The sequence below is a fragment of the Sphaeramia orbicularis genome, chromosome 21 (genome assembly GCF_902148855.1).
Source record: "Sphaeramia orbicularis chromosome 21, fSphaOr1.1, whole genome shotgun sequence".
Lineage (NCBI taxonomy): Eukaryota > Metazoa > Chordata > Actinopteri > Kurtiformes > Apogonidae > Sphaeramia > Sphaeramia orbicularis.
The window spans coordinates 26,373,820-26,391,396 of NC_043977.1; the positions used below are offsets into that span (position 1 = coordinate 26,373,820).

Here is a 17,577-nt window from a genome sequence, read left to right on the forward strand (position 1 = left end):
CTCAGTAGGTGGAGGCGACTCTGGCCCTTCTTGTATTGTCTGTCCAGTCCAGTTTGTTATTGAGGAGAACACCCAGGTACTTCATAGAGTCCACTATCTGTTGGGATTCTATTTACAAATCAGACTCCAATTCTCTATCCCTCATGTTTGTTACGTTGGTTATTTGACCATTAAACAGACCTGAAACAGGTTTCAAGAATAGCAATGAAATCAATCATTTAATGAGCATTAATCAATCTTACACAGATCTGTGGTATCCCATGGTTACAGAGACTCAGATTCCATAGTCAGCAGACATCTGACTTCCAGTCCTCAAGAGCCCCATATTATGTTTTTCCTGCTTTTTTATACTCTTCCATGAGGTGTTGTCTTCCTACTCCTAACTTCAGCCAATATCTTCACGTGTCACCCACACAACATCTGACTGCTTCATTCTCCCCCCTGCCCTTGCACCGCAGGCCTCATAAACTCTTATCTTTATCCCTAGTCTAACAATGAAACCTCGTACTCTTCCATTATCCATTCTAATCCCACACTCTACCCTCCTAAAAACCAAGTTAACCTTTTCTCTGAGAGAAAAATTTATATTGAATTGAAAAATGTATTACATCTCATAAGCATCCATATGCTGTGCATATATTCCATTATTCTTCTCTACAGAGATTAGAGGACAGCATGCATTTTCTCTCACCCATCCATCCATCCATCCATTTTCTGAACTGCTTAGTCGTTGTGAAGGTCACGGTGGTGCCAGAGCCTAACCCAGCTACCAATGGGTGAAGGTGGGGCACACCCTGGACATGTAACCAGTTCATCCCAGGGCTGACATATACTGACAAACAACCATTCACTCTTACATTCACACCTACGGACAACTTAGACAGACCAATGAACCTACTAAGATGCATTAACGTGGAAGGAAGCCTGAGCACCTGAGAACCCACATGGAGATAATATGCAGACTCCACACAGAAAGTCAGAGGATCCCAAGAGCTGAGGATTTCACTAAGCTCAATTTGCTCCTCAGTCTGAGCTTCCAATCCTTAGGATGGAATCAAGGATAGCTGCTGAAATGGCAAAATAATTAAAAACTGAACAAACACTTATATCAGTCAGCTTGTGCACAGACAGCAAGGTAATCCTTGTTGAAATTCACACCCAAGGCCTTTGTGAGTAACCAAGTGCAGCTCATCAGTGAGGATACTACACCACAACAGCAGCACTTCACACCAACAGACCAGAACCCTGCTGTACACGGTCTGTCCATGCCTCGTCAGAATTGTGACACAGGGGAGCAAGGAGAGAGAGTTATAGAAAAGATAGCATTGATAAAAGCTGTGAGAGATCACCATCTTCTAGTCTCCTGCTTGACTGGATGATGGACACATGGAGACACTCAGAGAAACTGAACTCTGTTTTCCACACCTCTTTAATGTTTCTTGCAGAAAGATAATGCGTTCTCACATTGAAAACATGTTTATTTACATTGTGCTGTCCTCCATCTCTCTTCTTACTACAGTTCTCAACCTGCTGCTTATCATCTCTATCATCTCTGACCTGACAGCTGGATGTTGAAAGAATGTAAAGTTTCACTTTAGTTTCACGCCAGTGTTAGTTATGTTAGTTACGGACTGCACACTCACATATCTAACTGCCCTCACACACACACACGCACACTCCGACAAAAAAAACAAAAAACATCGCCCCCTCTTTTTTTTTGACAAATCGTACCCTGTATATATATGTGTATATATATATATATATATATATATATATATATATATATATATATATATATATATATACCAGAGGCGATTTCTCATAGACTGCAAGGGAAACTCAGCTTCCCCTAAAATTATAAAAATTAAATGGTCAAATATGTACAGTTGTGTTGACATTTCATTAACTACAAATGTGTTAGAACACATTCATCTCAAAGATGAGTTCATTCAGAATCAGCTTTATCACAAATCAATGGGCTCGATGTTGTTCATTTCTCATACATTCCCATTGTGCTGTTTTCTCATACGATCTATGCTCAGTGCATTTGCCCGTAGACACTCAGCGTCCATGCACTTCAAAATATATATATATGTATATATATACATATATATATATATATATATATATATATATATATATATATATATTTATACACACACAGAACCTGTACTAAAAGAATGTTTTTATTTATGAAACTTTATTCATTGTATATGTAAAAGTGTTTATTGTTTATCTGACAAAGAATTAAAGAGCAAAGGTGGGTAAGATGGCGGTAGTCCCAGAATTTCTCTTTTCGTCTTTGGCGGTGTGTGTGTGTATGTGGGATGGCAGGGTGGGGGGGTACCAAAATAGCTAGAGCCGGCCCTGTTGATACTGTTGCCCTGCTGTACTTAAAAAAAAAATGTGTTGTGTCAATGGGAGGGAGAGAGTTGAATGACAGACAGTGTTAATAAAAGCTGTATGAGATCACCATCTTCTAGTCTCCTGCTCGACTGGATGATGGACACATGGAGACACTAGGAGAAACTGAACTCTGTTTTCCACACCTCTTTAATGCTTCTTGCAAAAAGATAATGCGTCCTCACATTGAAAACATGTTTATTTACATTGTGCTGTCCTCTATCTCTCTTCTTACTACAGCTCTCAACCTGCTGGTTATCATCTCTATCCACCACTACAGGTAATATTATATGTGATTTTTATTGTTTTATTTTTGCAAACTTCTAAACATTTTCTTTGTGCTTCAGCTACTGGAATAATGATGATATTAAGGTCAAATAAGTGACTCTACATGTGATAGTTTCCTCTTTTCTCTCTCCAGGCAGCTTCAAACCCCCACCAACCTCCTCCTCCTCTCTCTGGCTGTCTCTGATTTCTTCGTGGGTCTGCTCATTTCCTTTCAGATTATCCTCATGGATGGATGCTGGTATCTTAGTGATCTCATGTGCACTGTGTATTATGTTTTAGATTGCATTATTACATCTGCTTCTATAGGAACAATGGTTCTCATATCAGTTGACCGTTATATGGCCATATGTGACCCTCTGCATTATTCAACTAAAGTCAGTCCAAAAAGAGTTAAACTATGTGTTTGTGTGTGTTGGTTTCTTTCTGCACTTTGTCACACTCTGTTGTTGAAGGATAATCTGGCAGAACCTGGCCGGTATAACTCCTGCATTGGAGAGTGTGTAGTTGTTATTAATTATGTTGCAGGACTTGTTGATCTTATTTTGTCTTTTCTTGGTCCTTTTACTGTTATTATTTTTTTGTACGTGAGGGTATTTGTGGTGGCTGTGACTCAGGCCCGTGCCATGCGATCACACGTTACATCTGTCAAAGTCCAGGGTTCATTGACTGTAAATGTTAAAAAATCTGAGCTGAAAGCAGCCAGGACTCTGGGTGTTGTTGTACTTGTGTTTCTAATATGTGTCTGTCCATATTTCTTTGTTGTCATTACAGGCCAGGACACCTTACTCAGTGCCTCATCTGCAGCTTTTGTGATATGTCTTTTCTATTTTAACTCCTGTCTAAACCCTGTGATCTATGCCTGTTTTTACCCCTGGTTTAGAAAATGTCTGAGACTCATTTTTACACTTCAGATTCTGCAGCCTGGCTCCAGTCAGATCAGTATACTGTAGAGACACATGAAAAACAGAAATCAATGTAGAGGTCTATGTACATAAGAAAAACTACACACAATCCTATGGGCATCTCTGATGTTGATAGAAAATAAATAAGAGGTAGTGATGCCATGAATGAAGAATGGCTTTTTTTTTTAATTTTATTTTTTTTATAATTATATGTATTTTTTTGTCACAATATAACAATTTGTGAGGTTATTGGGGGGGGGGGCATCCTATGATCCTATCCTTGCTCAATATTCAATATTTCTGTGACACTGTATGCTATAGTCTGACTTTATTTCTAAGAACATAATTTCCTTGAGGTTAAATAATCTCAAAAGGGCCAAGTCCTGTCACTTAATGAACCTCAGTCAGTAGTTTTACTGGCCTGTGGGTATTTGTTTAATATTATCCTATTTTCCTGTTCTTATGTGTCACATAGTTACTCATTTTAATCATTTTGTATTTGCACTTTTAAACTAATAAATGAGGTTTAATCATTTTAATCTCTGACCTTTTCTTGACACATAAAGTTTCTCTCTGCCCAATTTTAAACCTTTGCATTTTTATTGATTTTATGGTTTTATCTGATTTGAAACCCCCATTTAATTCAATTCAATTTTATTTATATAGCACATTTAAAACAACTTCTGCTGACCAAAATGCTTTCCAGAAATGCATCAATGAAAATCAGTAATATACAACAGCATATCGAATCGATAAAACATAACACACTAGTATTCAAACTAATACAGTAAGTGAGCCAAGACATTAGGGGTGCAACTAGGGATGGGAATTGATAAGAATTTAACAATACCGATTCCATTATCGATTTTGCTTATCGATCCGATTCCTTATTGATTCTGTTATCGATTCTCATTGGGTGAGGGAATAAAAGAGAACAAACGGTTGTGTTTGCATTAACTGTCTTTTATATTTCCATCTCTGCACAGAAAATATACCATATACAGTATTTACAAATAATAACAGATGACCTAAGACTTGTTTGAAAGGCAGAACGGCATTAACGTGAGATTTAAAAAATTGTCGGCATTTATTTAATGAATGCGTTAACGTGGTAATAACGCGTTAACGGGCTGGGCAAGTTAACCCAGCCCTATTAGGGCTGCAAGTTAACGCGTTATTACCGCGTTAACGCATTCATTAAATAACTTCAACAATTTTTTTAACGCGATAATAACGCTCCCGTTAATGCCATTCTGCCTTTCAAGCAAGTCTTAGTTCATTTATACATATGGACTCTTATATTGAAACTCGTGCTTTTATTTTGCCGCTCCACAAGCACCAAGCGCCGTGCTCTGTGTGAACTGTGCACTTAGCTGAGAGGAGAAAGCTAACTTTCCGAGTAATGCTGAATTAAACTTTAACTCCTGCAGTTCAACACCTGTATGTATCAATCATTCTGTTGTTTACTAGATAATTTCACATGCAAACGTGCCGTTAGAAACATATTTATGGCGTTATTTTGGATGTGTTTATTACAATGTGTTATTAACATGTTTAAGCTACAGACGTCTTAGCGAGGCCAGTACAATTATAACTCCTATTCTTCTGCTTGTGTGCGTGTAGCGATTAGCTCGGCAGATAGACAACAGGTTTAACAAGAAAAGCCCAAAGCTTTTGTCCAAATCTTTTACTGCAGACTCACTGTAAAACTGCAACATGCATACAAAATATGTCTCAGTTATGTTCACTTAGTACATTTACATGGCATTATACATTTAAATGAATGGGATAAAGACCACTAGCTCGATGCTAATTTGAATGGGAAAATCCATAGACACACTAACGATTAGCATTTACAGATTAATTTAAGATTTACGTCTTTTTATCCAGTAACAAAAGGTTCACATTAGAGATATTTTATACTATTCATTCATTCTTACAACAACTGAACACAAAATACTTACAGGCAAATGTTTTTGGGGCCATGCAAACAGTGAAAAAACCGTGTCCGTTAGTTCCTTCTTATGTCTGAACTGGCTATGGTAACACCGAAAGGACAAAACATACGTTTGTGCAACTTATTCCGACCACTAGAGGGCCCCCTTTGCTTGCTTTGAACAACTGAACATCACATATTATTGGTCTTATTAGTATTAATACTTATTAGTGGGCTTAAGACGCCTGTCAGTCACTCACAACCGGAAATAAACTGGTGTGGACATAAACAGGGAGAAAAGTACCGGTCTTTTCCATGGACATTTTCATTTTAAATGTCTTCAGATGGTGGGGTTGAGAAGGACACAGGTGTTTGGAAGCACTGCAATGTGGAATTATTTTTATCACCAGAGTACTTCGAGTCTGAAATATCACTTAAAGGCAATACACGCTGTTGATGCCGGCAACCCCCCACCCCTATATAACTATGTGATTAATCGTGATTAATCGCAGAAATCCACATGATTAATTGCGATTAAAAATTTTAATCGCTGCCCAACACTAATATATATATATATATGTGTATATATATATATGTATATATGTATATCTATATATGTATGTGTATATATATATATGTATGTATATATATATATATATATATATATATATATATATATATATATATATATATATATATATATATGTGTGTATATATATATGTATATATGTATATCTATATATGTATATCTATATATATATACATATATACATATATATATGTATATGTATATGTATGTATGTGTGTGTGTATATATATATATATATATATACACACACACACACACACAGAACCTGTACTAGAAGAATGTTTTTATTGATAAAATTTAATTCATTGTATATGTAAAAGTGTGGAGAAAGAAAATTTGCGAAAGAATTAAAGAGCGAAGGTGGGTAAGATGGCTGTAGACCCAGAATTTCTCTTCTCATCTTTGGCTGTGTCCGTGTGTGTGTGTGTGTGTGTGTGGGGGGGGACCTAATCCATATCTCACATAGGGCACCAAAATGCCTAGAGCCGGCCCTGCTTGTACTGTTGCCCTGTTCTACTAAGAAAAAAAATGTGTCACGTTGATAGGAGGGAGAGAGTTGAATGACAGACAGTGTTGATAAAAGCTGTGAGAGATCACCATCTTCTAGTCTCCTGCTTGACTGGATGATGGACACATGGAGACACTAGGAGAAGCTGAACTCTGTTTTCCACACCTCTTTAACGCTTCTTGCAAAAAGATAAGGCGTTCTCACATTGAAAACATGTTTATTTACATTGTGCTGTCCTCCATCTCTCTTTTTACTACAGTTCTCAACCTGCTGGTTATCATCTCTATCCACCACTACAAGTAATATTATATGTGATTTTTATTGTTTTACTGTTGCACATTTCCAGACATTTTCTTCGTGCTTCAGCTACTGGAATAATGATGATATTAAGGTCAAATAAGTGACTCTACATGTGATAGTTTCCTCTTTTCTCTCTCCAGGCAGCTTCAAACCCCCACCAACCTCCTCCTCCTCTCTCTGGCTGTCTCTGATTTCTTGGTGGGTCTGCTCATGTCTTTTCAGATTATCCTCATAGATGGATGCTGGTATCTTAGTGATCTCATGTGCCCTGTATATAATGTTGTATCTTGCATTATTACAGCTGCCTCAGTAGGAACAATGGTTCTCATATCAGTTGACCGTTATATGGCCATATGTGACCCTCTGCATTATTCAACTAAAGTCAGTCCAAAAAGAGTTAAACTATGTGTTTGTGTGTGTTGGTTTCTTTCCGCACTTTGTCACACTCTGTTGTTGAAGGATAATCTGGCAGAACCAGGCTGGTATAACTCCTGCATTGGAGAGTGTGTAGTTGTTATTAATTATGTTGCAGGACTTGTTGATGTTGTTTTGACTTTTCTTGGTCCTCTCACTGTTATTATTTTTCTGTACATGAGGGTATTTGTGGTGGCTGTGACTCAGGCCCGTGCCATGCGATCACACATTACATCTGTCAAAGTCCAGGGTTCACTGACTGAAAGTGTTAAAAAATCTGAGCTGAAAGCAGCCAGGACTCTGGGTGTTGTTGTACTTGTGTTTCTAATATGTGTCCTTCCAGCTTTCTTTGTCGCCATTACAGGCCAGGACACCTTACTCAGTGCCTCATCTGCAGCTTTTGTAATATGTCTTTTCTATTTTAACTCCTGTCTAAACCCTGTGATCTATGCCTGTTTTTACCCCTGGTTTAGAAAATGTCTGAGACTCATTTTTACGCTTCAGATTCTGCAGCCTGGCTCCAGTCAGATCAATGTACTGTAGAGAAACATGAAAAACAGAAATCAATGGGAAGGTGTTTGAACATATTAAGAAAATACACACAATGCTGTGGGCATCTCTGATGTTCATAGAAAATAAAGATAAGGTAGTGATGCCATGAAAGCAGAATGTGAATGAGGCCCAGTGAGTCTGAGTGAGAGGTCTGTGGCAACAAAGCAGTGCACCGTGACATCTGTCATAGTAAAAATGACACACTTGTGCCATCTTTGAGTTACTACATATGAATAATAATATTGTTATGGAGCGTGTGTATCCTGTGGAGTCTCACATATCAGGTCAGTAAGTTAATATACATGTAACTTGTCATACCTTGTGCTCAGGGCATAGGCTAGGTCATATAAGCGGTTACCTTGGGCACCAACCACTGGAGGGGGTTCCACTGGTAGGCCAAAAGAAAAAAAAAAAAAAAGTGAATAAAGAAATAATAGTACTGGTAATGTGACAATTTCTCATGTTCTGTCTTTAAAATAAAGATATGAGAAAAAAAAAAAAACTAAGGCACGGCAAATTTATTTGTATAGCACAACTAATACACAGGGTAATTCACAGTGGTTTACAAAAATGGAAAAGAGACAAGTTAAAACACACAATTACAATTAAAACATAATCAATAAAACATAAATAATAATCAATTAAATTAAACCAGAAGAGAGGAATGCAAATAGACTAACCGATAACCCCCTGTAATTTGGCCACAGGTGAGCTCTTCCTGACCCGGTGCAGAGCCCTATAAAGAGAGTTATGACACGCTTTGATGTCACCACTCTGGTGAACATGTGGTTCACGTAAGCCTGAATAGTTCCAAACAAACTAAGAACACACATGTTATTCAAAGGGAGAAACAGCAGTGAGCATGGTAAATCTGAAATAAACCACACACAACCGTTGTGTCACTACTGTATGTACCGTTGTGTGTGTTATACTTCTGAGTAGTGGGGTTGACCACTGAAAGGACTGACTTTATTACTTTGGAAAGTTAACTTTGGGGAGACAGGTTGGTGTTATCTTGGGTAGGCTACTTACGTGAGTGGAGCTAACTGTACAAGTTCATTCATTCTGCAGTTGTACTGTACTCATAAGGAGATAGACAATTTACCATGTTTAAGTTTTATTATTATAGGACTGTGGTCCAAGCAGAAAGCAGTGGTTAGCTGTGAACACTGTGTGTCTGCCAAGCTGTGCTCTGATAAGACACACAATAAGACATTAACCAGCAGATAGCATAGTGGCTAACTTAGCATGTTTGCGTTAGCACGGATTATAAACTGATTAAAAACCCAACATTAGCAAACTCAAAACTCAACAGAATTCTTATAGGATGAGTCGGATCTTACAAACACCAAGTGACAGAAGTTTCACTTCCTTTAACTCATGAATAATAACTTTAATGAACTTTTTTTGGCAGAGCTCAGCTCTACAGCAACTCTCCTCCTAATTAGCATATGACCTCAGCTGACAAACTTAACCAAACACCACCAGGTTCAGCAAAACAACTAAAATAAAACCCAATGATAACATTTGTTCCAATATTACCTTTTCTTAAAAACTCCATAATTTGTGGTTATAGTGGTTAAAACTCAACAGCTGGCCAAGTCACACTAGCAAACTATAGACCGATGCCCCATGACATCACGGGTCATGTGATTTACATTTACACGGCCATATTGGAAGGCAACCCACAAGCTAGAAAGAGCAGTGCCATGCTTGTTAAACAGATAATTGTACTTAATAATTGTAGGCTGCTCAAACACAGCGGGACATGGTGAGAAGTCTTTCTACTGGACCCCCTCTGTTTTAACCAACGTGGGAGAAAAATATAAGGAACTCAGTGCCCAGAGACAGAGTTCAGCGTATGGTAGTAGACCTACGGTCACATGTCGACTGTATATTACGTATAACCATTAAAAATGGTGAACAACAGGTTATCCATGTTGTTGCGGTTCTTTGGTCACAGGTCAGGCGTGAGGGACGGCTGGGGCTGGACGCAGAGCCCAAACTGTGCACCGTGCCCACCGGGCTCAGACGGGGCTGGGTGCAGGGCGTGGCTCCAATGTCCGGTGTTCTGGCTCAACAGGACACCGGCACCGGCCGGCCTCTGCATCTGGTGTTCTGGCTCAACAGGCCTCTGCCTCCAGGCTGTGCCGTGAACCGTGAACCACAGCCAGTTACTCAGCATAGCGTTGCCTTTCACCAGGGTACAGAGTTTGAAAATAGTGTACAATATATAAACGATAAACTGTCACTAATAACCTGTTTAAAATATCTTCTCTGATAAAGCAGCTGCTAATCACACACTCTGTGGAGTGATGAGCCGGAAACCTTAGGATACATGAAAAACAGATAAAGAAATGAAACATATAAAGAAAATAGACACAATGCTGTGGGCATCTCTGATGTGTTTAGAAGACAGAGATAAGATAGTAATGCCATAAATTAAGTCTGACCCTTTTATGCACATGTATAATCTGTATAAAATAATGACAATATATTAATTTGCAGAAATACTGAAAAAAAGGCAAAAAAATCATATTCTGCCAAAAGTCCATATTGTGATTATGTATGCTATATTCTGACTTTACATGTAACCAGTCTGGAGTTAGACATGCATTAAGGGTTTGCTAGTATTCATTTATATTAATAAAAGGCAGTATAGAAACAGGTGTGTAGGGTTTGTTTGTTTTTTTTTTTGCACTGCATTTAAAGGATTTTTTTAGTGTTGGTTCCACAAATACTTGTTTTGAGCAGCTGAGTACACAGCCACTGGTGACAGATCTATCATTTCAGCTTGCAGCTCAATTGAGAGATAAATATGGGTCACCTGAAGTCACAGAGACCACTGTCTTGACAAAATGTGAAAGATTCCTCAAAACACGTCCCGAAGAAAACCAAAAACTCAGAGAGCTGTCACTGTGAGACTGAGTCCAGGGTTCCAAATGTAGATACTGTTTAGAGTGTCAACCCAATTGTGACAAAGCTGCTGCATGAGCGCCAGGACCAATGTACTATGGAGAAATCACATTACAAACAGGGTCTAAATGTGGCCTTGTGGCCTATGCATGGAAGCAAAAGCACCAACTGTTTCAAGTTTTACATTCTCGTCATTCTTCACCACAATAATCAAAATGGTGAGGTTTACAGAGAATCACATCAATGTTAACAGAACACTCTCATCAAATGGAAGGATTCCACCCCCAGTGCTATGCCTCCTGGTGTAGAACCACATCAGTAATGCCTGGTGCATAACAAACCTCAGTCAGTAGATTTACTGCATACATATTAAACAAATGCCTATGGGCCATATTATCCTATTTTCCTGTTCTTATGTGTCACATAATTATTCATTTTAGCATTTTAATCATTTTTTTATTTGCATTTTTTAACTGTAACAAGTGGTGCCAGGCATAAACCCCGCCCCTCGTACAGATTGTAGCTTGTTTTGGCATTGATCCAGCTGATGTCATCCTGTCTATGTGTGTGCTGATGTCAGCATATCAAATGCTTCTATATATGTGCCAAGTTTGAGGTAAATTGAAACAAAATTGATGTTTTTAGACATTTGAAATGTCACCCTTTACTAGTTAATAGGAGAAGAAAAAACATTTTAAAAATTCATAAAAAATTTGGAACTTTGACATATTTTTCACAAAATGTAATGAAATCTATTCTGGGTCACTGGCAATCTATAAACCCAATTTGGTATGAATTCAACCAATAGTTTTACTGCTAGACTGTTAAACAAACAAACTGAGCCAAAAACAAGACCCCTTGCCTCCCTTTCGGGGGCGGGGTCTCTGGCCTTTTCTTGACACATAAAGTTCCTCTCTGCCCAATTGTAAACCTTCCAATTTTTATTGATTTTATCGTTTAATCTGATTTGAAACCCCCATATGCAGTCCTCTACCACAGGACCACTAACATCACTAATTTGAACACCCTAGTCCTCGACAATGGTTAAATCAAAACATTTATTTCTATGTAACAAGCAAGTGGTGATGAAGAGAAATTCAACCCTTTAGTTCCAGTCTCTGAGCTACATCTTAGACTTAAAACTCCAGAGTACAAACAGTGAAAGACTGGCTAAAACAGTTTTCTGTTGTCAAGTCTGAGTAAAAGACTGAACTCATACGTACAGTGCTGAAAGGAATAAAGTGTTTTATTAACAAAAAATTAATAACAATGTGAATAACAAAAAACCTGAGGGTGGAAGTAATGACAGAGTTCATCACGACAGGATTCAGTGGATTATGGCATAAAGTTCTTGTGTATCTGTGATGCACTGTGGGGATCTGAGAAGCAGTGGTAGCAACAGCAATGATCCAGCACCGCACCTGAGCAGAAGAGCTGCTTACATAGGCTCCTAATGAAGATCTGCTCCAGCTGCAGTGCCAGAAAGTGAAGATGATAATGAGTCTGAGTGAGGGGTCTCTGGCAATGAAGGAGTGCACCGTGACATCTGTCATACTAAAATTGACACACTTGTGCCATCTTTGAGTTGCTACATATGAATGATAATATTCTTATGGAGGGTGTGTATCCTGTGAAGTCTCACATATCAGGTCAGTAAGTTAACATACATGTCACTTGTCATACCTCGTACTCAGGACATAGGTCATATAGGCCTAGGGTTGCTTAGGGCGCCAACCACTGGAGAGGGAGCATCTGGTCATCCAAAAAAAAAAAAAAAGTGAATCTGTCCTTAAAATAAAGAAATGAGAAAAAAACTAAACAATAATCTCCCTGTAATTTCTCCTCAGGTGAGCTCTTCCTTACCTGGTGCCCACTGTTCAGTTACATGATATGTGTGTGTGTGTGTGTGTGTGTGTGTGTGTGTGTGTGTGTGTGTGTGTGTGTGTGTGTGTGTGTGTGTGTGTGTGTGTGTGTGTGTGTGTGAGTGAGTGAGTGAGTGAGAGAAAGAGAGATAGAGATAGAGCGTATCTGAATGACAGGTGTCATGCAAATCATCCAGGTACAGGCTGCAGAATGTATCACCATGAAAAGGCCGTCCAAGCCCTCAACTGCACAATTTCAAACAATAGAGATCCATTCCAAGTTAGATTTAAACTATTTAAATGTCGTATTCCCTTCACTGCCGTTTCTACCTCCATTCTTGCCTAACTGCATTCAATTACCCATGTAACTGCTTACATGTATGTGTACTGCTGTTACAGTATTTTATTTGAATAAAGAAAATATCCCTGCAAACGGATCATTCTTTGTTGTGCTTTCTTCAGTTATTTAAGTTGCTTACACTTAGATCTATTTAATTGTACGTGATATTTTTGAGTAAAAATCTATATCTTGCCCAGGACATCAAAGTGGCTAGAGCTGGCCCTCCTCTGCTAAGAAAAAAAAAAGTGTTGCGTGGAAGGGAGGGAGAGTGTTGTATGACAGTGTTGATAAAAGATGCATGAGATCACCAGCTACTAGTCGACTGGATGATGGACACATGGAGACACTAGGAGAAGCTGAACTCTGTTTTCCACACCTCTTTAATGTTTCTTGCAAAAAGATTATGCGTCCTCACATTGAAAACATGTTTATTTACATTGTGCTGTCCTCTATCTTTCTTCTTACTACAGTTCTCAACCTGCTGCTTATCATCTCTATCCACCACTACAAGTAATATTATATGTGATTTTTACTGTTTTATTTTTGCAAACTTCTAAACATTTTCTTTGTGCTCCAGCTACTGGAATGATGATGATATTAAGGTCAAATAAGTGACTCTACATGTGATAGTTTCCTCTTTTCTCTCTCCAGGCAGCTTCAAACCCCCACCAACCTGCTCCTCCTCTCTCTGGCTGTCTCTGATTTCTTCGTGGGTCTGCTCATGTCCTTTCAGATTATCCTCATAGATGGATGCTGGTATCTTAGTGATCTCATGTGCACTATATATAATGTTGCATCTTACATTACTACATCTGCCTCAGTAGGAACAATGGTTCTCATATCAATTGACCGTTATGTGGCCATATGTGACCCTCTGCATTATTCAACTAAAGTCAATTCAAAAAGAGTTAGACGATGTGTTTGTCTGTGTTGGTTTGTTTCTGCACTTTGTCACACTCTGTTGATGAAGGATAATCTGGCAGAACCAGGCCGGTATAACTCCTGCATTGGAGAGTGTGTAGTTGTTGTTAATTATGTTGCAGGACTTGTTGATGTTGTTTTGACTTTTCTTGGTCCTTTTACTGTTATTATTTTTCTGTACATGAGGGTATTTGTGGTGGCTGTGACTCAGGCCCGTGCCATGCGATCACACGTTACATCTGTCAAAGTCCAGGGTTCACTGACTGTAAGTGTAAAAAAATCTGAGCTGAAAGCAGCCAGGACTCTGGGTGTTGTTGTACTTGTGTTTCTAATATGTGTCTGTCCATATTTCTTTGTTGTCATCACAGGCCAGGACACCTTACTCAGTGTCTCATCTGCAGCTGTTGTACTTGGCCTTTTCAACTTTAACTCTTGTCTAAACCCTGTGATCTATGCCTGTTTTTACCCCTGGTTTAGGAAATGTTTGAGACTAATTTTTTCACTTCAGATTCTGCAGCCTGGCTCCAGTCAGATCAAAGTACTGTAGATTCTGTGGAGTGATGCGCCGGAAATCTCAGAATACATGAAAAACAGGAAAAGAAATGGAACATATAAAGAAAATAGACACAATGCTGTGGGCATCTCTGATGTTTATAGGAGATCGAGATAAGATTATGGTTAATGCCATAAATGAAGTCAGATTTTTTTTTTTATGCACATTTATAATCTGCATTAAATAATGACAATATATTGATTTGCAGAAATACTGAAAAATATATATTTATATCATATTTTGCCAAAAGTCCATATTGTGATTACGTATGCTATATTCTGACTTTACATGTAACCAGTCTGGAGTTAGACATGCATTAAAGGTTTGCTAGTATTCATTTATATTAATAAAAAGCAGTATAGAAACAGGGGTGTTGGGGGGTTTTTTGCATTGCATTTAAAGGATTTTGTAGTGCTGGTTCCACAAATACTTGTTTTGAGCAGCTGAGTACACAGCCACTGGTGACAGATCTATCATTTCAGCTTGCAGCTCAATTGAGAGATAAATATGGGTCACCTGAAGTCACAGAGACCACTGTCTTGACAAAATCTGAAAGATTCCTCAAAACACATCCCGAAGAAAACCAAAAACTCAGAGAGCTGTCACTGTGAGACTGAGTCCAGGGTTCCAAATGTAGATGCTGTTTAGAGCTGGGGTCACCAACCTTTTCTCTTCTGTGAGCTACTTTTACCTAATGAAGTTGCCGGAGGGCTACTCTAATTTAGCAACATTTATTTACATAGCTATTTTACATACATACACATATTTTGTATCATATGTTTGTAACACTGTGCTCTTCATTTATTTTACTTATTTATATATCTTTGTTTTAACATTTACAATACTTAAAAAGTGTTAATATGAAACTATTGTTTTACTTTAATTAAGAAAATCAAAAGTAGAAAAAAAATACAAGCATTTGCATGCTGTGTTCCTAAATATTTTAATACTATGTCAAAAATTATGAAATGGAACAATCCTGCATATTTTTATAGAATTACTAAAAACAAATAATACACACCTGTATGTGCATTTTTAATACTTTGAAATTGTGAAAACGAATGTTGTCACTTACACATTAAAACTTCACTAGCATGTGCTGCTGTTTTTCTGAAGGATTTGACCTTTTCTAAATTCACATATGCTGTCAAAACATATTAATTAAAACCAGAACTTTGTGCACATAAATCCACCATCCCCGTCACTTCTACAGAGTCCTCACACTGGAGTCAAATGCAGAGGCACCTGTTCAGGTCCGACTCCAGCTGTCTGAGCGCATGCGCAGATAGTGTACATATGTTTGCACTTGTCCAGGATGTGAACCACTTTACTGATGCCTCTGTTGAAGCGCTGGCCTTGGTCAGTTTAGTGAACATGGACTGTTGTTTTTGGACTTTAGTTTTCAGCTCTTTTACCTTCTCTTCACGGAGGCTGATTCCCACTGGAGAATCTCCAGAAAAGTTGCTGTGAACTTTGGTGAAATTCTGCTCCACGTTGCATCTTTTACTGACTTCCAGAATGCGCCACAGACCACACACACACACACACACACACACACACACACACACACACACACACACACACACACACACACACACTCGTCTTTCACATTTGTCAAACAGAAGTCCGTGCCTCATTGCTCGTGAAAATAACTCCCTGACTATATTTGGCCGACATCGTTGTGGGGCTAAACCCACTACCTGCCTGGCATCTGACTCATCCTGGGCCCCGCCCCTCTCCAATGACAGGCAGCAAACCAGCGCTAAAGTTTGATTGACAGCTAGTTGACCATTTCATCTCGGGAGGGGGACACTTGTAATTTTGATTGGGTGGAAATTTAGACCTGTTCTACCAAATGACGAATCAACTTTGTGTTCTTATATTAGTGACCCTTGGAGAGCCACCGGTAGATCGCGAGCAACATGTTGGAGAACCCTGAACTAGTTCTGTTTTTAGAACAGGCCTGCGGGCGACTCGCGTGGTCCCGGCGGACGACCTGGTGCCCGCGGGCACCGTGTTGGTGAGCCCTGGTTTAGAGTGTCAACCCAATTGTGACAAAGCTGCTACATGAGCACCAGGACCAATGTACTATGGAGAAATCACATTAAAAACAGGGTCTAAATGTGGCCTTTCTATCATTTTCCTTTTTAGAACTGATATGCAGGAAAGCGAAAAGCACCAACTGTTTCAAGTTTTACATTCTAGTCATTCTTCACCACAATAATCAGAATGGAGAGGTTTGCAGAGAACTGCATCAATGTTAACAGAACACTCTCATCAAATGGAAGGATTCCACCCCCAGTGCTATACCTTCTGGTGTAGAACCACATAAGTAATGCATGGTGCATAAACAAACCTCAGGCAGTAGATTTACTGGCCCATGGGCATTTGTTCCATGTTACCGTTTCTTCCTGTTCTTATGTGTCACATAATTACTCATTTCCAAATTCACTAGAGAATAATCACATAGACAGCCATCGGTAAATGCCCGTGTCACTTTTTATTAGTGAACATCCTGTCTGACCCTTCAGTTTAAGAGCACAAAGAACATAGAACAGGTTGTAATACAAAAAAACGTTTATTTTGAATCAGCGGCGCAAAAAAAACATGCCAAATAAAGACGACGGTATGTCCGGTCTCTGAACAGCAGCAGAGACGGAATCAGGACAAGGAATCCCAACCTCTAGTTTGGCCTGTACAAATTCGAAACGGGACAAGCACTTCCAATATTTCTGAATGTCTGTCTTCGACCTGCTGACTTGAGTGGCTCGCTTTCTACCGCAGACTCTGGTGAATCACCGTCATCATCTTCTGTAAATATAACAACTAGGGCTGTCAAAATTAACGAGTTAACGTGGACTAATGGATCATCATAATTAATCGGATTAAAGATTTTAACGCAAATATCCCATCTGTAGAGCAGAATGACTGAACTTCTCTGTTAATGCATTTGGGGCAGTTTGTCCAAGCAGAGTTAGCATCGCGCATGAATAAATGGGCAGTTGATTCAGTTGTGACAGGCAGCAGAACCAACCCATGAAGATGGAAAACGCTAAACAGCACGTTGGCCCTCTGGATGGAGATATGAGGACA

The 17,577-nt window shown here is 38.9% G+C and overlaps 3 protein-coding genes across 3 annotated transcripts; all 3 read left to right on the forward strand.

Annotated features, from left to right (window-relative positions):
* Positions 1–2,476: 2,476 nt before the first annotated feature.
* Positions 2,477–3,641, forward strand: LOC115412652 (trace amine-associated receptor 13c-like). The gene is made up of 2 exons (XM_030125268.1): positions 2,477–2,683; positions 2,825–3,641. Exons 1-2 carry the CDS (start codon positions 2,511–2,513, stop codon positions 3,639–3,641), a joined length of 990 nt encoding a protein of 329 aa, XP_029981128.1. The 5' UTR covers positions 2,477–2,510.
* Positions 3,642–6,752: 3,111 nt separating this feature from the next.
* Positions 6,753–7,883, forward strand: LOC115412709 (trace amine-associated receptor 13c-like). Its single transcript, XM_030125334.1, has 2 exons — positions 6,753–6,925; positions 7,067–7,883. The coding sequence occupies exons 1-2, from the start codon at positions 6,753–6,755 to the stop codon at positions 7,881–7,883; spliced, it is 990 nt and encodes a 329-aa protein (XP_029981194.1).
* Positions 7,884–13,347: 5,464 nt separating this feature from the next.
* Positions 13,348–14,478, forward strand: LOC115412678 (trace amine-associated receptor 13c-like). Its single transcript, XM_030125293.1, has 2 exons — positions 13,348–13,520; positions 13,662–14,478. Exons 1-2 carry the CDS (start codon positions 13,348–13,350, stop codon positions 14,476–14,478), a joined length of 990 nt encoding a protein of 329 aa, XP_029981153.1.
* The last annotated feature ends 3,099 nt before the right edge of the window (positions 14,479–17,577 follow it).

Coding starts and splice junctions, on each gene's coding strand:
- LOC115412652 (XM_030125268.1), top strand. CDS start 2,511: ATGGAGACACTAGGAGAAACTGAACTCTGTTTTCCACACCTCTTTAAT. Junction 2,684..2,824: donor ATCTCTATCCACCACTACAG/GTAATATTATAT, acceptor TTCTCTCTCCAG/GCAGCTTCAAACCCCCACCA.
- LOC115412709 (XM_030125334.1), top strand. CDS start 6,753: ATGGAGACACTAGGAGAAGCTGAACTCTGTTTTCCACACCTCTTTAAC. Junction 6,926..7,066: donor ATCTCTATCCACCACTACAA/GTAATATTATAT, acceptor TTCTCTCTCCAG/GCAGCTTCAAACCCCCACCA.
- LOC115412678 (XM_030125293.1), top strand. CDS start 13,348: ATGGAGACACTAGGAGAAGCTGAACTCTGTTTTCCACACCTCTTTAAT. Junction 13,521..13,661: donor ATCTCTATCCACCACTACAA/GTAATATTATAT, acceptor TTCTCTCTCCAG/GCAGCTTCAAACCCCCACCA.